We start from the raw sequence: 22,019 nt of genomic DNA, 5'->3' as shown, positions 1-22,019 counted from the left end.
CTTTACAATCCACATAGCAAGGGACATGCCATTTTCCACAATAATGGACCTTTAAATTGCTAATATCAGATAGCCAGCCTGGGGAGAAAAGTATCCAGCTAGGGGCGTTGGCAAGGGGAAGGCAAGTTGTTCCGATAAATTAATTAATTGGCAATCCTTAAATGAATGTGAACAAGTTGACGAGTTGGATGAACTCTGGGGTTTTAATGGAAAGGGTGAAACCAAGTCTGCTGAATGGATAAATGGAATGGACAAATAAACCTTCTATAAATGCTTTAATCAATGCTGAGCTGTAACATGCTTCTTTGTATACTCTAGAAATATTTTCAATTTCTCTCCCTCAGTCTCCTCCCATCTACCCCTCCATCTCCATCTCTCACTCACACGCATAATTATATTCATTGTTTTTTTTTTCGCCCCAAATGCCAAAGCATTAATGCAGAATGACTGATGACATTTGCAATTCAAGGAATAGAGCCAAGGTTGGCTAAAAGACTCCTAACATGAATAGACAACCCACAATTAATGGCGACAGAACAAATAAAAACTCAGACAGTGGGAACAGCCGTCCCTACCTTGGCGATAAAGTAGTCCCAGATACTGAGTTCCGGGGGGACGAAGTCCTCCTTGAAGATAGAGGTCTCCTGCTCCACGACAGGGCTAGAGGGAGGCGTCTGAGGACTGTCTCTGGACTGGGTCCTTGATGACTGCAGCAGCCTGAAGCGTTTGGGCTTCCTGTCCGACTCTTCCTGGGATGACACTTTAAATACAAAATAAATAAATAAAAACTGTGAATACGACTGGGACCTACCGCTGCTGTTCAGTCAATATGCTTAATGCAGTGTACTCTTCCACACCTAAAACCTATGGGGGCGACATGGCTCAGGCAGTAAGAGCAGTCGTCTGGCAGTCGGAGGGTTGCCGGTTCGATCCCCCGCCCGAGCTGTGTCGAAGTGTCCCTGAGCAAGACACCTAACCCCCAAATGCTCCTGACGAGCTGGTCGGCGCCTTGCATGGCAGCCAATCGCCGTCGGTGCGAGTGTGTGTATGAATGGGTGAATGAGAAGCATCAATTGTACAGCGCTTTGGATAAAGGGGCTATATAAAAGCCAACCATTTACCATTTTAAACACTAGGCTTGATATGGTGCTAGATACTATTTAGCCTTTAGGCAAACTAAGCAGTGGTAGGAAAAGGCGAGCATTGCTGGGCTGAATGGCCTGTTCCCCTCATTATGTAATGTTATCTAAAACAGCCTTCCTCATATGGAAGGCTAGTGAGGAAATTCATATGCTTTCATAATACAGAAGTACTAAATCATTTTAGATACACAGTGCAGTACAGAATTTGGACAGTGAAAATTTTCAAGGGCTGTAATTCCTACATGGTTCACTACACACGGATGCAAAATTAAACCCTGAAAATGTACCCTGAAATTAGAGCTGACAATGTGATCTTTAATTTCAGGGGTTTTTTTGTACACCGAGTGAACCATGTATGAATAACGGCCCTTTAAAATTGTGTCACTGTCCAAATACTTTCGGACTGCAATGTAGGTCAAATTACATGCATGCAGATCTTATCAGAGAGCAATTACAGACAGAGAAAGAGGGATATATACTTTTTCAGAAGATGAAATGTCGGTAATACTATTACTAAAATGATCATTAACCCCTTCAATCCCAAGAGTGCCGTATATTATTCAAGAGTAACTACCGTAACATCCCAAGAGTTCCGTACTCTCGACCATCTACCTTTTCAACAAATCAAAACGACTATTACACTATTGTTTTGAGCCCCTATCAAAACCCTGCTCTGAAATTCTCTCAACTTTCACAACCAAAGCCAAACCCCCCCCATTGGATTTGAGTGAAGCCACTCGATTAAGGTCTGGGGGACGGAGAGGGTCAGAAGAATCACGTGTAGCTGGTTTCAGAGAGAGTCTGGCGGGGTGAAGCACTGACCTGAGGCTTGTTTGACGGGGCCGTGCTTCTCGACGCGGGCGCCCCCGCCGAACACGGCCACCCACAGCTTGCTGTTGAGCGGGTGGGCGGCGATGCGGAAGAGCTGGTTGCTGGAGTGGGTGGCCAGGCCGTGCACGAACAGGCTGAGCAGCACCGCCGTCAGGATCTCACACAGCAGCACCGTCAGGCCCGGCTGCTTCTCCTCCCCCGCCGAGTTCAGCAGGCGCACCAACGCCCCGATGCCTGCGGGGGGCGCCAGGGAGGTGAGACCAAACCTTCCGCCTACGACTGTCCCTCTCTTATTTCTCTGCTTCACAACGGCTACTTTAACTGCCATTCGCACAATGGCCCTCACGCTGAGAAACACCAATGGCAGACTTCAAAAGCAATCAAAAGCCAATAATCAGGAGTAGATACAAACATCTTTCTTATACCTGCACTAAGGGAGCGATTTAATACACCAAACTCCGCAGAAACCGCTGAAAAGCAAAGTGTCCAACTACTTTTAGTTCAACTTTGGGCAAGCTACCTGAGCAGGGGAGGTGTTGGGTTATTTACCTGGCCATAAGCAGGGGAGGTGTTGGGTTATTTACCTGGCCATAAGCAGGGGAGGTGTTGGGTTATTTACCTGGCCATAAGCAGGGGAGGTGTTGGGTTATTTACCTGGCCATAAGCAGGGGAGGTGTTGGGTTATTTACCTGGCCATAAGCAGGGGAGGTGTTGGGTTATTTACCTGGCCATAAGCAGGGGAGGTGTTGGGTTATTTACCTGGCCATAAGCAGGGGAGGTGTTGGGTTATTTACCTAGCCATAAGCAGGGGAGGTGTTGGGTTATTTACCTGGCCATAAGCAGGGGAGGTGTTGGGTTATTTACCTGGCCATAAGCAGGGGAGGTGTTGGGTTATTTACCTGGCCATAAGCAGGGGAGGTGTTGGGTTACTTACCTGGCCACTGAGCGGGGGAGGTGTTGGGTAAGACCGTCTCCTCCATGCTGACGGTTCTGGCCGGATGCTGCAGGGAGAGCAGGGAGCTCTGGTACACGATCCCGGTAAACTGGTTCACATGACTGAGGGAGACAGGAAGAGGCAGTCAGCCACCGAGAGGCGGGACAGATAACGGAACAGCAGGGGCGAAGCTGGGCACCGGCTGAACGCGGCCGGGAACACGAAACGCAGATCGTTTTCCGTTTCGCTGAATGTGGCAGGAGAGTTCTGCACAATGGCTCCTTTTGTGCTGCCGTCCAAAAAGTTGACAAATGGCATCAGGCAGCCAGCTCACCCTGATAAAACCATCAACCCACTCCATCCTGACACAGCACACACCCTCTGGTTCCTCTAAGAACTCATTCACAGCAGACTTGAGTCAAATGCATACAGTGCAGTGCGTAAGTATTTGGACAGTGACTTTTTTGTTGTTGTTTTCGCTTTGTACTCCAGCAAACAAACAGTGGAAATAAATTGGGGGGATTATGTATAATAACGGCTACAATTCTTACACTGTTCACCCAATATGGGAGTAATGTCTGAAGTTAAAGTCTGCACATCGGGATTGTTTTGTTTAAAATTCAATGTGCTGGAAAACGGCACAATAGTTCTTATATATTTTTATTTATTTGTAAAACTTTTCATGCTTTTAAAAATATTTTATTATGCTTTTATATTTTATGATCATTTTATCTTTGTCTATTTTATAACTATTATGGTCTTGTTTATACCCATTTTCATCCTTTTGAGATTTATTTTTCACTGTTTTTATTTTCTCTTGTATATTTTGCTGCTTGTGTCTGGTCTTTTTTAACGTTATTGATTCCCATTTGTTTTTCTCTTGTAAAGCACTTTGAGCTGCATTTTATGATATGAAAGGTGCTATATAAATAAAGCATTATTTTTATTATTATGACTACAGAGCCAAAACACCTAACAATGACTCACTGTCCACATACTTACAGACTGCACTGAATTTGCATTGGGTTCAAATACTTTTCTATGCTCCATGATCTTGCCTGGTGCATCTGAGCCAATCAAAAGGACCTGAAGGCGGTGTTTGCACTTATTTCATTGGTTCAAATACAGTAAAGCATAGAAAAGTATTTGAATCCAAAATAATCATATTTTCCCCAGGTATGATTCACAAAACTTTCCACAGAACAAAAGCCTCTCCAAAGTAGGAATAATGAACAAATGCCCTGTAAATCAATTAACTGTAAAGATCAGCATACAAATTGGCTTTGGGTCAAGAAGCAATGACTCTGGGCATTTTAAAGCTTGAGATAATCATACCTGTATTATACAGAAATTGTCTTTAAGTTGCCATTATACCACTATTATCATTCACTCAAATTGAGTCAGCCTACACTTACTGAAACTGCCGGTAATCACCAGGTTGGTACCGTGTCATTTAAAAACCAGCAACTGATCTACCTGAAACTACTTCCCTTTCTCAAAAAGAATGACAATATCCCCAACTATATAGACAGGGAACATGGGGTACCGTAAAACAGCAGCAAAGCTGTGTTCACATGCTAAACGCTAAACGGCAAACTGGATGTCATTGCAGTGGACAATTCGATTAGGATTAAAATTATTACATTCGTTGCCGGAATTGCTAATACGGTAATCGACAACTTCAAAATGACCCTCAGTTTTGAAATGAATTGTAGACTGCAAGAAGTTTGGTTCTGAAAGAACATGCACGTACTGGACATCAGGCAGGTAACACTGCAGTCCTGGAGGGCCGGCGTGTCGCGGGTATTTGCGGCCTCCTTTCAATCAGCGGCCAATTAAAGCCCTGAGAGCAGCTCAAGAGGGCGGACTCTAGCCAATCAACCACTTCATCAATGACGTGTGCAGCGGTGCACTGAGACCGGGGCAACACTGCGGCCGTCTGGGGCAGGACTCCAACACCCGGGGCTACTGAGTGTGTGCGCACAACAACTCGCTTCTAAACCTTCCTCCTGCGTCCGTGCAGGAAATAAAACCATAAGGGTGGAGAAATGTCAAGTAATATTCTGAAACCCTCCCACGTCACCCCCCGCCGCGTCGAGGGACCGTTATTAATACGCGCGCAGGTCAAAGGCCCGTTCTGAAGGAGGGGGGAGAGAGAATGCTGGCTTTCTGGAGTGGATCAGCGCTGTGAGCTCCTGGGTTTCAGGCGTTCGCCGAACAGGGCCAAGAGGACTGAAACTGTAGCACAGATGGTGGGTCACGTTTCACAGACAAACGCTCGAGAACCCTACACGTTACCTGTTCACATTTCCTTTGGGCTAGGACTTCCAAAGCGTGCATGTTCGGAATAACTAGTATATATTAAGACGCTGAATTATGTGGTTGTCTGTATATTACACTAGATTACAGGCATTCGAACGACATAGACATGATCATAACCATAACCATAACCATAACCAGGGACAAGTGCGCTGAAGGACCACAGAAGGAACTACAGTTCCAAGTGCTAGGAATGACCACAAAGATAAGAACTTGGACCTTGTAGATGACTCCGATGAGACAAACAAACGAGAGTAGCAATAAAACCCTCTTAGCAAACACTACATTCACGTATATTCCGGCAAAGGAACAGGGATATGGACTGTCAAACCAACAGAAAGCACTTCTGCACAGGTAGCCAGCAAGAAAGCAGAGGGAATTGGTGTGAGACAGGGAGACCTTAGTGACTACTGAAAAGAATCTTCCGGAAGCGCACGCACCTGAAGCTGTGGCCGTCGCAGAGGCACTGGTAGATGCAGGCGGAGAGGGACGCCGCTAGCGTGTGCATGACGTAGATCTGCAACAGAAGGGATTCACAATCAGCGACGTCACTTAGCACAGGGATCACCAAATCTGGCCCTCAAATCCAAATCCAGCCCTGGTTTTCTTTTCTCCCGGGTAAGTAACTGAACAATTAGCGCTTCTGATTGGCCAGGCTGTCTTCTCACCTGACTCCCAGGTAAAGGGAGGGTGGAAAACCAGCAGACCTTGAGGACAGTTATTGGACAATGCCTGTTCTAGCATAATATCTTGCAAGAACGCTGCAGTATGAGAACTTTCAACATTGTGAGTGATATTATAAAATACTATATTAATCCATATTATCAAACAAATAATGGCCATTACTAACACTATTTGTACAAGATTTGCTGATGTGTCTCTCACAGGACAAGTGTACGCATTATTGGAATGTAAAACAGCTCCCATAGCCCACTGGGCATATACCAATGATATATCAACAAAAAAGCAGTTATTAGATAAGTTCAGTAAAGTTACAACTATACATAAAACGAAGGCTCTTTTATACTATGTTTCTTCTTTAGAAGAATTTTGGCGTGTTTATAAAATATTCAGATGTGATGCACTGGATCTGCTTAAAAACTACTCATTTAATGTGTAAGATCAAATATGCGATTATAATGTTGTTCATAGCTGAAAGCCCTGCTTTTGAAAGGGGCCGTCACGCAGAGGACGCCCTGACCTTGTTGTTGACGACGTCCGGGTGCGGGGGCGAGTCCAGGGCGTTGACGGTGTGCAGGATGTCGTGGGTGAGGTTGGTCAGGTGCACTATGGGATTGGTCACCACGGTCTTGGCGCTGGCCGTACAGGCCAACAGGAGCGGGATAGAGGCCTGCAGCTGCTGCTGGGAGGGACTGACCGTGGCCTGGGAGCCGTTGTCCTGCGACAGCACACACACGCACAGCTAGTTAGAGACAGTCACACCGTGCAGTCACCTGTAGTCACATTACATTACATTACATTATTAGCATTTGGCAGACGCTCTTATCCAGAGCGACGTACAGTTGATTAGACTAAGCAGACTAGACTAATTAGACTAATCTTCCCCTGGAGCAATGCAGGCTTAAGGGCCTTGCTCAAGGGCCCAACGGCTGTGCAGATCTTATTGTGGCCACACCGGGATTAGAACCAGGGACCTTGCGTGTCCCAGTCATTTACCTTAACCACTACGCTACAGGCTGCCCTGTCACATACGGTCACGAACAATGTCATTATCTCGCTGTTGCTGCAGCACAGTTGAGTCCACCAAATACTTTCCTACAGTTGGCAGGTGACGTGGGTTTCAGAAACGTTCACACCTTCAAAATAGTTCCATACATTATGTTATGGCCCACAGTATTAGTTAGTGGCCAACTGCAGAAACACTTTTTATATCAAATGTATTTGTTAGAAACGCGTCCAATTGACAACCGGGATTTCAAATTCAGAGACAGCACTGTGTGACTGGCAGCAGTGTAAGAGAATGAACGTTAAAATACTACGGACGGTGGGCGATAGTCACTGTAAGCCCCTCCAGACCTGGGTCAAATACTGGGTCTACTGAGAGATGGCTCTAACAAAACACGATTCTACTGTTGGATTACAAAGCCTAAACCAAAATACCTGATGACCCTACAGTTCTTGTGATTCTTATAAACTTTTATTCCTGGAGAAAAATTCAAAACTTTGGTTCGATAGTCTGATGTTTCTTGTGTCGTGGAAATGAAATGGAAATTTCTTCTTGCTCCTATGGGGGCGAGAATAATTCAGAGAGCGGGAAGAATTGAGAAAAAATCCTCTCATACCTTTCCTGTTCACATACCATCCTCCTTCCTCCCTGCATGACGATTCAAATTAATGTGCAATTCATCTTCATAAGGTCAACAGCAACTAAACCTTATTACTGTTGAGAAGTTTAACAGGGTGGTGTCTGACTTAAATGGTTGCCCTCGAGAACATTTGTCTTTGTCGACTAAAATGTGTTACATAATTTGGAAATACATGGAAAAAAATAATAATTTTCATGAAACCAACCTCATCTCCTTTCAAATAACCCCTCTACAGATTGGTTAATATGTTCGGTATTAACGGCAGACAAGATTTAAAAAGTGAGCTTAATCTGTCTCCAGTTGCAGTAACATTCTGACATGGTATGAGATAAGTGACTATTATACAATAGGAGTGAACACAAGTTTAATCAAATAATCAAATAAAAACATCTTAGTCCAGGATAAACTGTGCATGGATGTAACTGTATTCTTGCTGCTAGACCACAAACCCATCACACAGTTAGGGCAGTGGTCCTCACTCCTGGTCATGGAAAGCTGCCGGGGGCTGGTTTTTGTTTTCGTCCTTATTATTAGCAACCAATGAGGTGAGGTGAGGTAACTGTCTATTTAACCGCTTTAGTTGGTCAATTAAGTGCAGAATAACAACACGAACCAGCACCACCATGTGGCTCTTCAAGGACTAGGAGTGAGGACTGATTTAGGGTCAGGGTTTTGGGTTAGGAACAGGTAAACTGAATTTCTGAGCAGGAATACTTGGATGAGGTTGCCTTTGTTTGCGCTTTGTATTGTGACAACATATATATATACTTAACATATATGTTTTGTCTCTCAAGCAGAAAATATGAGTTCGTTTTAAGTTACCGTTTACTTGACAAGTGAAATTCTCACCCCATTGGCAAATTCTGATATGAGTCAAACTTTTTCATTTCATTGACAGTTTTTTTGCCTTATTTGGAAAAAAAGTAATAGAAATAAGATTCAGTCTAAATATAAGACTAAGATAGTTGACTGACTTATTTCTTATTTTGGACCAAAGTATGACCCAGACATGCTGGGTGGGTGCTGAAGGTAAAGTGAATTTATGAACAGGAACACATGGATGAGCTTGCCTATGTTTGAGCCTATGTGCAATTCTCTAACCGGACCACAGTATGGCCCTGTATGCATGTATCTAACATGCTGTGCTCTGAGACAGTGGGCCTGTATGTATTTATGTATGTGTGTGTGTGTGTGTGTGTGTGTGTGTATGTGTGAGTGTGTGTGAGTATGTGTGAGTGTGTGTGAGTGTGTGTGTGTATGTGTGAGTGTGTGTGTGTGAGTGTGTGCGTGTGCGTGTATGTATGTGTGCATGTATGTATGTCTGTATGTATGTGTGTGTGTATGTATGCATGTCTGTATGTATGTGTGTGTGTGTGTGTGTATGTCTGTACGTATGTCTGTATGCCTGTATGTATGTATGTATGCATGCCTGTATGTATGTCTGTATGTATGTACGTATGTCTGTATGCATGTCTGTATGTATGTATGTATGTATGTGTGTATGAGACGCTGTGCTTGGCGACAGTGGCCCTGTATGTATGCATGTCTGTATGTCTGTGTGTATGTATGTACGTATGTCTGTATGCATGTCTGTATGTATGTATGTATGTATGTGTGTATGAGACGCTGTGCTTGGCGACAGTGGCCCTGTATGTATGCATGTCTGTATGTCTGTGTGTATGTATGTACGTATGTCTGTATGCATGTCTGTATGTATGTATGTATGTATGTGTGTATGAGACGCTGTGCTTGGCGACAGTGGCCCTGTATGTATGCATGTCTGTATGTCTGTATGTATGTATGTATGTATGTATGTCTGTATGCATGTCTGTATGTCTGTATGTATGTCTGTATGTGTGTATGTATGTGTGTGTGTATGAGACGCTGTGCTTGGCGACAGTGGCCCTGTATGTATGTATGTCTGTATGTCTGTGTGTATGTATGTCTGTATGCCTGTATGTATGTCTGTATGTCTGTATGTGTGTACGAGACGCTGTGCTCGGTGACAGTGGCCCTGTATGTCTATATGTCTGTATGTGTGTATGTATGTGTGTGTGTGTGTATGTGTATGTGTATGTGTACGAGACGCTGTGCTCGGTGCTCAGGCAGCTACCTGCTGGGACTCCTGCAGCAGGAGGATGAGCTCCATGCGCACGGAGGCCAGGCCGCCCCCGTGGGAGCCGTGCAGGCTGCAGTAGCTGAGGAACATGCGCAGGAGGGGCTGGTTCCTGCGCAGCCAGCGCCTGCGCCTCCTCTCCCCGGCCGCCTCCCCGCCGATGCCCTCTGGCGCCTCCTGCAGGCCGGGGTTGTAGCCGCAGCTGGTCTGCAGCGCCGCCACCTCCCGCTCCAGCCAATGGCAGAGCTGATGCCGCAGCTTCCCGCCGTCCAGCTCGTAGCCCGTGGAGAGCGTGCGCAGCTCGGTGGTGAGGATCTTCAGGCAGGCGCTGAACTTGAGCTGGGCCGTCAGGATGTCCTCGGAGGGGCCGATGGCTTCCTCCTCCTCCGGGCTCTCCGACGGGGAGGCCGTGGTGTCGGGCGTGCCCCTGAAGACGCCGTCGTTCTCCGCGCTGAGGTTCTTCATGGCCAGGCCCGACTCGGACTCGGACTCGGAGTCCTCCTTGTCGCTGTCCCACTTCAGCTCCAGGGGCTCGCCCGGGAGGGCCAGCGAGGGCTGGCTCCAGTCGAAGCTCAGCACCGAGTCCGACTGGCTGTTGGACAGGCTGTTGCAGGCCGACTCGTACCCGTTGACCACGGGCTGGGACCAGTCCAGGTCGGAGGCCCGGTCCGGTTTGACCTCGGTGGGGGTGACGGGGGCGGTCGGGTTGCCCTGACCCGTCTGCGGCCTGGACCTCTTCACCACCTTGGGCATTTTGGAGAGGACCTCCAGGGCCAGCATGGGGCACCCGGCCTGGAAGTGCGCGTAGGCGGCGGTGAAGAACAGCCTCCTCTCCACCAGGTTGATGGAGTCGGCCAGGCGCCGGCTCTCCGCGGTCAGGCCGACTTTCCCGGACGCCTTCTCCGAGGAGCCGAAATGGCGCCGTAGCAGCAGGGGGTGCGTGCGGAGGTAGGTGTAGAAGCTGAACACCTCAGGGTGGCCAGGAGACGTGTCGGGGGCACCTGTCACAACAGAGCAGGAGAAAAGCACTTAAAATCCGGACCACAGGTGTCAAATACCAGTCCTGGAGGGCCGCAGTGTCTGCTGGTTTTTGGGTTGTTCTCAGCACCAGCGGTTCATTCAAGTAATTGAGTGGCTAAAGAACCCACACACCTTGCTCTCAAGGCCTTAATTGACAGCTGATAGAAAGGAAACCACAAAAACCGGCAGACACTGGGCCCCCAGGGATTTTAGTTTGACATCCTTATCCGACGAACATCCAAAACATGAGCACACAGTGAAATTGGACACTCAGTCCTTCCTGTTCCAGTTCCATTCCCGACTAGCACAATATACACAGCCTAGGGCAGAGGTTGTTTTTCCCACAAAGGCATTTCACATGACCTCTGAAGTTCTGATGTTTACTACCGCATCAGGCATAATTAAAGAGAAGATCATGAAACAAAAGCTAATGCACCACACGGTGGCAACAATCGTTACTGCACCCAGCCCTTCACAAGCCTCATTTTTACAACAATAAAACAAACCAAGACAACAAAATAAAGTACTATGTGGTGGCACCTAAATTGTGACTAGGAGGTTCAAACACAGACTCAAGACACACCTTTCCAGGATGCACCTTCCCTTATCTCCCTGTAATTTCTAACTAGTCTATTGCAATTATCACATTATTCTTAGCGTTATAGTTGCCAAAACCGTTTCATTGCTTGTTATCCGATTAATCTACTACCGTTCAAGTCTTTATCTATATGGTCACTTCTAGCTCTTAAAACTGTACTTCCCTCTAGAGTTTTCAGCGCACTTGTCCCTGGTTATGGTGTTGCACTTTATTGTAAATCGCTGTGGATAAGAGCTTCTGCTGAATGCCTATAATGTAAGGAAAGGTGCCTGAGCACCAAGCATACCCGTGTCCGGTTCCGGACTGGGCTGCTCCAGCAGAGTGTCCAAGGCCCGGCTGTAGTCCTCCAGGATCCAGTGAGCCATGCTCCGCTGGAAGGGGTCCTGGTGGGCCTGGGTGTCCTGGCCCAACACCCGGCGCTGGAGGATGTGCTTGTAAGTGGAGGCGGTCTCGAACTCGGACTCGTACAGCCGGGAGATGACCAGGGCCAGCTGGAGGTCCTGCATCTTCTCAAGGCAAACCTAAAGCCAAAAAAATATAAAGATTACTGAAAACAGTAATCTCATTAAAGTGACCCTGAAATAACAACCCTTACTCAGAAACATGCTTTGTCGTTACAATGTGTTCTACATGTCCAAAATATTTCCTCCAACAAAAACAGACCTCTGACGAAATAGCCAGTCGATGAATGGGGGGTACACAAAAACTGTTTTGCTGAAATGCTTCACTGCCTAAATTTAACGATGGACAGTTATTGAGTGAGTACAAATGCACATCACTGAACAAATATCAAGACGAAATCCAGCTTAGGCCGGGCCCCGTTCTACGGCCGGACTCGAGCTGCGCGCCACCACGTTTAGCACGTTTAGCACGCGACCACCTGACCTCGACCGCGTCCTTCAGGGATCCCGCCAGCAGGAAGAAGGCGGCGGAGTGGTGAAAGCGCTGCTTCCCCAGGAGCGAGAAGGCGTTCTTCAGGGCCGCCCGCCTCCACCGGTCCTCGCCGAAGTTGTTGTTGAAGAACGCGGTCATCTTCACGTTCCTCTGGGCCCTAGAGGCGAGATCGAATTTTTGCCGGAAGTCAGCGTGAGGCTATTATCACGGTGGGCGCTGCGTTCCCCCTCGGGAGCGAGCAGACGAGGCTAATGTAAGACACGGCACTCTTACGGACGTTACCTGTACAATCCCCAAACCACAGCCTTCTTTTTCATCGCGAGGTAATAAATAGCAGCATCCAACGGATCGTTGTTCCTCTGAAAAGCCGCCTTAGCCACCTGTCAGAATGAAATAAAAATTAAAAGAAAATAAATCGAATTGAGTATGATGCATCCTCACGGATTCCCATGTAAAATATGTGCCCTACCCGCATTATCATTTGAACAGTAAAAATCACATAAACACTTTTCAGCACAACATTCTAAACGGCATTGCCACTATAACACAGTAACCAGGCTTTTAGTTCCTTCAACATGAATAAAATACACTTTAAAAAGAATAAATGCTATTTTTTAGTCTTAAAGACAAGAAACGCTGGTAAATTCATAACATAATGCTGCACGTATCACATTTATATTTTATAGATTTACATCTGCGCCAAACGGGGCCCTTAAGCAGTAAGCTGCGCTGCTTCCAAGCACAGCAAAGCAATAAGTAACAATAAAGAGCTCAGACTAAGACGAACGAGAGAATACCATTTTAAGCGAGTTAGCATAACCAAACCGTTCCTCAGGCGCTGGGCCGGTTTTCACAGCGCAGACACAGATTTAGCTTAATCCTGGACTGAAAATTTTCATTCAAAATCTAATTTAGTCTAGGACTACGCTTAATCTGCGTCTGCTCACGGGCAGGGCGAGAGGGCGTAGGGACAGGGGCGCACAAGTGCCGATCCGTCTCAGGATTTCTGTTCTTAATTATTTAATGACCTCAATCGTATCCTGTCTTATCTGACATGTGTATGAGTACCGGCTACAGCTGCAGGGTTATGTTTCGACCGGTCAGCAAATTAAAAACAAGGCGATTGGTTGGAACAGAAAGCGGTACGCAGACCGGCCCTGAAGGACCCACGTTTACGCAGACCGGCCCTGAAGGACCGGAGCTGTGACACCCCAGCGCTGTGGCACCCCTGCGCTGTGGCTCTGACACCCCTGTGCTGTGGCACCCCCGCGCTGTGGCTGACACCCCTGTGCTGTGGCTGTGGCACACGCACCCTCTCCATGCAGCGGCGCAGTTTGTGGGTGCTGCGCAGCCACCAGCCCAGCCCCATGGCGCGCAGCTCGGGCCAGGACGGGTCCTCCTTCTGCAGGGCCGGCAGCGTGTTCAGCAGCTCCTCCTCCGCCTCGGAGTGGAAGGCCCAGGCGAAGTGGCACGTGGAGAGTCCTGTGGGACGGCAAGACACAGTGTGGGACGGCAAGTCACAGTGTGGGACGGCAAGCCACAGTGTGGGACGGCAAGTCACAGTGTGGGACGGCAAGACACAGTGTGGGACGGCAAGACACAGTGTGGGACGGCAAGTCACAGTGTGGGACGGCAAGACACAGTGTGGGACGGCAAGACACAGTGTGGGACGGCAAGACACAGTGTGGGACGGCAAGTCACACAGTCACACTCAGAGTCACAGTGGAGTAGCATTCATAGAGTCACAGTGAGGTGGCATTCATAGAGTCGCAGTGCGGTAGCATTCATAGAGTCACAGTGCGGTAGCATTCATAGAGTCACAGTGCGGTAGCATTCATAGAGTCACAGTGCGGTAGCATTCATAGAGTCACAGTGCGGTGGCATTCATAGAGTCACAGTGCGGTAGCATTCATAGAGTCACAGTGCGGTAGCATTCATAGAGTCGCAGTGCGGTAGCATTCATAGAGTCACAGTGCGGTAGCATTCATAGAGTCACAGTGCGGTAGCATTCATAGAGTCACAGTGCGGTAGCATTCATAGAGTCACAGTGCGGTAGCATTCATAGAGTCACAGTGCGGTGGCATTCATAGAGTCACAGTGCGGTAGCATTCATAGAGTCACAGTGCGGTAGCATTCATAGAGTCACAGTGCGGTAGCATTCATAGAGCCACAGTGCGGTAGCATTCATAGAGTCACAGTGCAGTAGCATTCATAGAGTCACAGTGCGGTAGCATTCATAGAGTCACAGTGCGGTAGCATTCATAGAGCCACAGTGCGGTGGCATTCATAGAGTCACAGTGCGGTGGCATTCATAGAGTCACAGTGCGGTAGCATTCATAGAGTCACAGTGCGGTAGCATTCATAGAGTCACAGTGCGGTAGCATTCATAGAGTCACAGTGCGGTGGCATTCATAGAGTCACAGTGCGGTGGCATTCATAGGGTTTTCTATGCATAACTGAGCTTGCGACCAATTAAATACTCTCGAAAAGTAAAAACCCTGCTTTCTGGTCCTCTTTGTTGGCTAATAATTGCACCAGGCAAGAGCAATCGAGCAAGTATTTCAACCCAAAACGCATTTGACCCTGGTCTACAACAGCCTTTATCGAAATCAAAAGCATCTTGCAGACTTTAAAAATCACACTCTCAAAATGACACCAGTTTCCAGAGGAACTGATTGCCACAGCAAACAGAATGTCACTGAATTCACAAAACATACATTTTTGTTGAATGGGACCATTTAGTGAAAAGCGCCCTTTGAGAACTCTGAATTGATACCATTTCACAACCTTGAATTTTCTACCATTTAAAATCAAGCACTTTCAAGCTTTTAGGGGCCAGTAGAATCCCTGCCAATCAGAAATCATGGCAGTACAGCCTCCCAAATTATAACCCATATAGACAATAGATGGAACCATGCGATTTTTCTTCTGAATGCAATTCAATGAGCTTAGTCCAGTGGTCCTCGCTCCTGGTCCTGGAGAGCCACAGGGTGTGCTGGCTTTTGTAGCTACTCAACAATTAATCAATCAATAAATTACACAAATACCTCACCTGGTTTTTCAGGTCTGAATTGGTTGCTGATGGTAAAAACAAAACCCAGCACACCCTACGGCTCTCCAAGACCAGGAGTGAGGACCACTGAGTGACTATTTGAACTGTCACCTACGCATTCACAGCAAATTACATAGTTTTGGATTACGCCTTGTTTCTCAGTTTGTCCTTGTATTGCAAGAACAACACATTTCCTATTCTCACTTGCATACGTTTGCACCGGATGACATTAATTCACCCAGCTTTCGAACTTTCTGACCAAAGAAAAACACAGTTGGCTGAAATGCGCCGTTGCTATCCTTACAGATAGCCTGTGGATAATCAGAGAGCAGAAATTCCACTGTGTCGTAGGGTGACTTTTTTTTTTGTTGTCGTACATTTTAATCTCTCCAGGGTTTACTCGTGAATTCAAATGCAAACACGGATCTGCCACGGGCTGGCTACCCATCACAGACCTGTTAACCGCTTCCAGCACGGCAATATCCACAAGGTTCTGCGGCAGTCAAAGTTTAGTCTTTCTACTCAAGTCTTTCTCTGGAAACCAACCACTTTCCGAGAATTCCTCAAAGGACCCTCCAAACAAAGAGTGGTAAAACAGGTATAGCTGTTCCTTTAATGAGCTGTACTTGCGAGGCACTCAGCAGCTGGGAATAAAGCTCTTGTGTGCCCTTCCATTACCTGGAATGGGGATGCCTTGGCCCAGGGTTATATGTAAATTGAGCTTATTTACATTTTAAAGCAAATGAAGCGAGACCATATTTTTGCTATGCCACCAATCACATAAATGTGCCTCTTCAAAACACTTTTTATAATTCTTTTTTTTACAAAACCTCAATTGCATTTGGACTGCCTTTAAAATTCCAAATATATTCTGTGTGTCAGCTATATGTGCAAATAAGAGGCTTACCATAAGGTTCTTTTATTGGCAGGGATCTCCAGTTGGTTTGGCAACCACAACAAAAGCACTGTGCAAGTCAGCACACTTGAGTATTTGGTTACACTGTACAGGCTGAGAGCAGGTTTGGCTGGAGAACTTTGCTTGTGCTCAAGAGCTCAACAATGACAGCATTTACTCCACTGACAGAAAATGCTGCTTCTAAATATGCCACAAGACAGCATTCTTCGCTACTGCATTGCTGTTTGTTTCAGTAATCTCACAGCTCAAGGCCAATCACAAATTCTCCACTTGACCGTTACTAAGCAGTGCTTGAAAATGATCCCTTCTCTTCTCATTCTCTGCAGCAAGTTTTGTAATCAGGAAGGTGAAGCAGACTCTCAAAGTGTAGACATACGAGACATAAAACATATTTTGTTTCTTAACAGTAAGTAGAAATGACCTTTTGGTGTGTACTAGGGCCATGGCTATCATGCTATATTGGTATAATCAATTCTCTGTTTGTGCTTGGACTAATCTTTGCATCAATTATTGACATTTTTTCAGAACAAAAAAACCCCCCAAAAAACACTAAAAAAGAAAAATATTACAGACTGCTTGGAAGTTGAGAGAATATTACGTAAAAATGTTTTCCCGGCATTCTTAGAACTCGCCAACTTTGTTCAACCAAATGAACAAAGACTTTGTGAGGACATTGCGGTCTACTGGCCTGCCGAACTTTCGACAGCTTACGGCACAGTCGGGGGCGCGTTCCGGTTCAGGGAACATGCTGCGTTTTCCCTTTTTTTCCCGGTGGCCTACCTTGGCGGAGCAGCTGGGCTCGATGTGCCGGGGGCAGGGAGGTCGACAGGAAGGTGTGGAGACGCACGGCGAGGAGGAACTTCAAGCCGCACTCGTCCAGGGTCTCTCCACCTGTTCAGCGGAGAAAGTGCCGGAAGGTGAGAGACTGCCCGCGCTCTCCGCGCCGCGGCTGCACCTCGGCGGAGGTCCGCCGACCGCGCTTACCTTGACCCTTGCCTTGGCTTTCGCCGATGTCCGTGCTGGTGGTGGCGATGGTGTCGGCCAGGGCCATCAGGGACATCTGCTCCATTCGGGTCAGGCCGGGGAGGCTGGAGTGCAGGAGGTGGCTGGAGAGGACCTGGGCGTGCTCCGGCCCGAAAAACGTGGGGCTGTACTGGGAGAGGTCGATGACCTTGGGCGCGTCCTCCTCCTGGTCGCTGTCCAGGGGGTCCGTCTCCCCGGGGGTGGTCCCCGCGGCCTGGAAGAGCTCGTCGTAGGCGTCGGTCTGGCTGGAGCCGTGCCCGCTGTCCCCGCCCATGCTGGACGTCTTGTCCTTGGCCTTGGGGGCGGAGTCCTCGTCGGCCGCCAGGAGGGCGTAGAGAGGCAGGGGCGGGACGGAGTCGATCTCGGTGTAGTCGGGGTTCTCGCCCTTGCCGAACATCTTGGGGTCGCGCGCCGTGCTCCCGCTGGCGCTGATGGTGAGGGAGCGGAGGCGGCGCTCGTGGTTGCCCGCGTCGTCCTTGAGGGCCACGATCTCGCCGGCGATGCACTTGACCAGGTGGGAGAGGATGGCCTTGGCGCGCCGCACCTTGCCCAGGTCCATCAGCTCCAGCAGCTGGTAGGGGTGGTACTGCGGGAGGGTGGGGAAGAGGTGGTGCGCCGCCTCGAACAGCCCCGAGTCCTCCATCTCCGCCGGGAGGTCGTAGGCCGTCCGCTTCCCGCTCAGCTTCTGAGCCAGGCTGGTCATGGAGCGGGTCAGGGTCTTTTTGGGCGGCGGGGCGAGGCTCCGCCCGTCCCCCTGCGTCCGCTTGACCGCCCCGGTCAGGGAGCTCACGCTCCCCGCGTCCGCGTCGGCCTCCGGGGGCTTGGCGGGCGGCGGCGGCTGCCACTGGGAGTACACGTGCATCTCGCAGTCCATGCCCACCACCAGGATGCCGTCCCGCACCCAGGAGAGGGAGACGGGCACGGGGCGGGCGCCCTCCACCGACGACACCAGGTCCACCGAGCGGAGGAGCACCAGCCGGGAGGATTGCTCGCGCGCGCCCTCGCTCAGGCCCAGCTCGGCCGGCTTCCCCGAGAGGAGCCCGTACATCTGCAGCCTGGAGCCCATGCCCACCGTCAGGATGTGGGACCCGTCCTCCCTCGAGACCCAGTCCAGGTGCACCGGGGATTTCGAGCCCGGCCCCGGCCAATCGGCGTCGAGCGCGTCCTTCAGGCTCACATCGTCCAGGCTGAGCGTCTGCTCCAGGGCCCACTGGGAGCCGCCCGTGGCCTCGCACTGGAATACGGCCACGTGGGTGGACAGGCCGGCGCCGGCATGCAGGGGGCGCTCCTGCCTGTAGGCCACCGCCATGCGGCTGGTGTGGCAGCAGCTGACCTCCTCGGGCCGCCCCGGGACGCTCACGGCGCTGCTGTTGGGCCGCCCCTCCTCCACCAGAAGCGGCCACTCCTCCCAGGAGTACGCCGCCTCGCCCGGGGCATCCGGTTCCGCCGTGGTCTGGCATCGCCAGAACCGCACCTTCCCGTCCGAACAGGAAGTGGCCAGGAGGTAGGGAGCCCGCCCTGCCGGCTGCAGGGAGGAGGAGCTTAGATGCCCTGTCACAAAAAATAAGATGGTCAGCAAGGCTATGAGCAGAGTACTCTCTGTACTTCCTCAGGCTACAGAATTAGGCACATTTATGAAGGCAACATGCCAGTGCTAATTGTTTATAGAGAGGTCTGAGCTACCACCTGCATTGTGCACGTTTCGACCGCAATGCTCAACTTAAATTACATATACAACACAAACATTTTTCATACTTAAACCTGTAATTTCAAATGAGAATTGGCTTTAATTTAAATAAAATTATTATAACGGTGAACTTAAGTGAACAAGACAGTTTTCATAACAATGATGAAGAATAATGACGCGAATTTGGGCCATATGGGAAGGTGTGAGTGTGTGAAGAAGCTAACGTGTGAAGATGCTAACGTGCTAACGTGCGAGCTCCCGCTCTGACCTGCTGAGGGGGTGACCCGAACGACCTCCACGCCCTCAGGGAGCCCCAGCTCTTGGCTGTACACCCTGTGGCTGGCCAGCGCAAGGCGGCAGGCACTCTGGAGGTTGGAGGTGCGACGTCTGGGCCGCGGCGGGCCTGGGGCGCCCTGGGAGTCTGGGAACAAGCCAAAATGGTTCTGAGGCGCAGACACGTCCGTCGGAGTTTCATCTGTTGAAAGGTAACGAACAGACATTAATTTCTCTCAGAGACAAGACTCCGGACAACTTCACAGGGACTATCCCGAAATAAGAAATCGTGAAGCACACTGAACTCAGAGCAATTCACACTTAATTCACGTTTAATGCACTGGAGTTGATGAGTCAAAAAACTCTTGTGTATTTGTCCTGGCCACACTTATTTTGTCCCCTTTCATTTGACTGACTTGTATGGCGTTGGGCATTTTTCCTTTTGGAAGAATTTCCATATTCATATTTGCCCGTTTCACCACCTCAAACCACGTCGCTTCAGTTTCCCAATCCTGACTGTGTGTGGTTCCACCTGAGGAGATGAAACGCACCTCTACTGGAAATCCATCCATCCATTATCTGAACCCGCTTATCCTGATCAGGGTCGCAGGGGGGCTGGAGCCTATCCCAGCATACATTGGGGGAAAGGCAGGAATACACCCTGGACAGGTCGCCAGTCCATCGCAGGGCACACACACCATTCACTCACACTCACACACTCATACCTAAATCTGGAAATCAAAGTGCAAAATGAGCTCAGGTCGCAGTGACATTCTGCGGCGGGGCGGTGCGTCCGATTTTAAGGGCCGCCCCCCGCTGAGCTGAATCGGCAGCGAGGAGGAGATGAGTGGTAACTCGACCGTCTTCTAGTCCATAAGGGGGGGGGCTTAGAATTATTCCGAGAAACCTCGCTCACAGCGGCCCTCAAAAAATATTACAGCATGATAATATCTGGAGTGATGTGGCCCAAAATCCCCGGTGGCGCCTCTGCAGTAAGTACAATGACACAATTTTAAACGGGCTGCAATTCCTACACGACTCACTGCATATGGATGGAAATGTCAAAAATGAAGTGCAGACTGTCAGCTTTAATTTGAGGCTGTGCACATCCATATCGAGCGCACCCGTGTACAGCCCTTTAAAAAAAAAAAAAACCGTGTCAGCTGTCCAAATACTTACGGACCTCACCAGATATATACATTAAAGGAGACTTAGGTAAACGTAAGGGGCAGCTTCACAACAGGTTTTTAACGGGAGCTTGACAGCTACCGCGTTATACACCGTTGCAAGCTGTCCACCATCACCCTCCCCCACACTGCACAGCGCAGGAGTCGTGTATAATCGGGTCAAACGCAAAGACGGGTCATCGTGCGGACCGCAGTACCCACCCACAGTGACCTGGAGGGCGTCCAGCTGAAGGCGCCACATGTGCAGGAGGGACGCCCCGCTCTCGGCGTACTCCAGCACCACCAGGAAGAACCGGGCCGAGAAGCCCTGCTGGCTGTCGGCTGGGAGGAAGAGGCAGAAACATCGTCACGGCGTTCAGACACGGAACGGGCCTTTTAGAACCGAGGTGTCGGGGCGAAGCGCTCGGCGGCCACCTACCCGTCTCCGTGGGTGGGATGTCCTGTGTGGGGTCCTTCTCGCCTCCCAGAATCAGGTCCTCCTCAAACACGTGCAGCAGCTGGGTTTCCTTGCCCTGCTAAAGAGGCAGACAAAGAGCGCCGTTATTTCAGGGTAAATCCACAGTAAATCATGTTCAAGTAGTAAAAACTTGTATCTTAGCCGCAGTTAAAACAGTTCAACCGAGCGTGATATTTTTTTTTGTGTAAACTGTATATTAAAAGACACCTGGAGTGGCTCGGCGAGAAAGTAAAAACCCAGGGACAGGATTTATTTGGATATATTTAAATTATGTATGCTTAATTTAAAGTGGGTTTTACATTTCCAAAATTCGCTAATGAGAACATTCAGACTAAGTGTATACATTTTTTAAATCAATAATTACACCATGGCAAATGGAATAAACTCCATTTGTTTACCTACACTATAATGTAATAAAAATTACATTTCTGTAACCTTTAGTATAATAGGCTTTTACAGTAAATCATTTGATCCATACTGAAGTAGTTTAAATATATATATATACATATATATAGTATACATACAAACTCAGTGATGGCATCCAGCTCGATAATACAGCCCGGTCTTGCAGTGGATTGCTGACTGATAATATTAAATACTTCACCAACATATTTCTGAAATTCAAGATAAAAAATTGTCAAAATTAGATTCATATCTTTTCCTTTTACAACAAGACATGAGAAATGTAGTGAACTTTCAGGGTTGAATGATAATATGAAATACTGCTCCCAACATATTTCTGAGATTGAAGTAAAAAAATTGTCAATATTACATCAGTATCATTTTTAACACGACTTAAGAAACGTACTGAAATTTCAGGGTTGGAGAGCTCACTCAGGAGCTTCTTGGCCTCGATGACAGCCTGGTACAACCTCAGTGAATGGCCATCACTGGCCACAAAGCAGGCACTTGGTGAGTTGCCATAGACACCTTGGGAGGACAATAAACTTTCATGACAATTCTGGTGGCACTTCAGACCAAATTACAAGTACAACGGCAGATATTTTAGCTACTGTTCAGATATTCAGCTCACTGTGTTTATCAGTAAAAAAAAAAAACATAGAACATTGCAAAAGCTACAACTGTTTCACATGGTTCTCATAAGGATAACTAATCTTAAGTGAAAATATTGGCAAGCAAACCAGAATGGACAGAAACAAGCGACTTAACAGGTCGTCAACACTTTTCACAAGTCGGCTGCATAATTTTAAGACTGAAAGTTAAAAAAATGTCAAGAATGGGG

The 22,019-nt window shown here is 48.4% G+C and overlaps 1 protein-coding gene across 6 annotated transcripts in view; it reads right to left on the bottom strand.

Annotated features, from left to right (window-relative positions):
- Positions 1-22,019, bottom strand: part of dmxl1 (Dmx-like 1) — a 59,039-nt gene that overhangs the window by 18,290 nt on the left and 18,730 nt on the right. For all 6 annotated transcript variants that reach the window (XM_061260833.1, XM_061260831.1, XM_061260832.1 and 3 more), the window contains 17 exons: positions 21,585-21,706; positions 21,301-21,390; positions 20,738-20,834; positions 20,521-20,640; positions 19,128-19,334; positions 17,134-18,723; positions 16,930-17,040; positions 13,494-13,663; positions 12,464-12,561; positions 12,173-12,338; positions 11,574-11,808; positions 9,667-10,670; positions 6,428-6,625; positions 5,667-5,743; positions 2,908-3,029; positions 1,965-2,207; positions 576-760 (listed from right to left, as the gene is read on the bottom strand). In XM_061260833.1, coding sequence (XP_061116817.1) covers positions 576-760; positions 1,965-2,207; positions 2,908-3,029; positions 5,667-5,743; positions 6,428-6,625; positions 9,667-10,670; positions 11,574-11,808; positions 12,173-12,338; positions 12,464-12,561; positions 13,494-13,663; positions 16,930-17,040; positions 17,134-18,723; positions 19,128-19,334; positions 20,521-20,640; positions 20,738-20,834; positions 21,301-21,390; positions 21,585-21,706 — 4,835 coding nt within the window. The remainder of the gene's footprint in view (positions 1-575; positions 761-1,964; positions 2,208-2,907; positions 3,030-5,666; positions 5,744-6,427; positions 6,626-9,666; positions 10,671-11,573; positions 11,809-12,172; positions 12,339-12,463; positions 12,562-13,493; positions 13,664-16,929; positions 17,041-17,133; positions 18,724-19,127; positions 19,335-20,520; positions 20,641-20,737; positions 20,835-21,300; positions 21,391-21,584; positions 21,707-22,019) is intronic.

The sequence above is a fragment of the Conger conger genome, chromosome 11 (assembly GCF_963514075.1).
Source record: "Conger conger chromosome 11, fConCon1.1, whole genome shotgun sequence".
Classification (NCBI taxonomy): domain Eukaryota; kingdom Metazoa; phylum Chordata; class Actinopteri; order Anguilliformes; family Congridae; genus Conger; species Conger conger.
The sequence above is the reverse complement of the archived record's forward strand: the minus strand, read 5'-3'. Positions and strand labels throughout refer to the sequence as shown.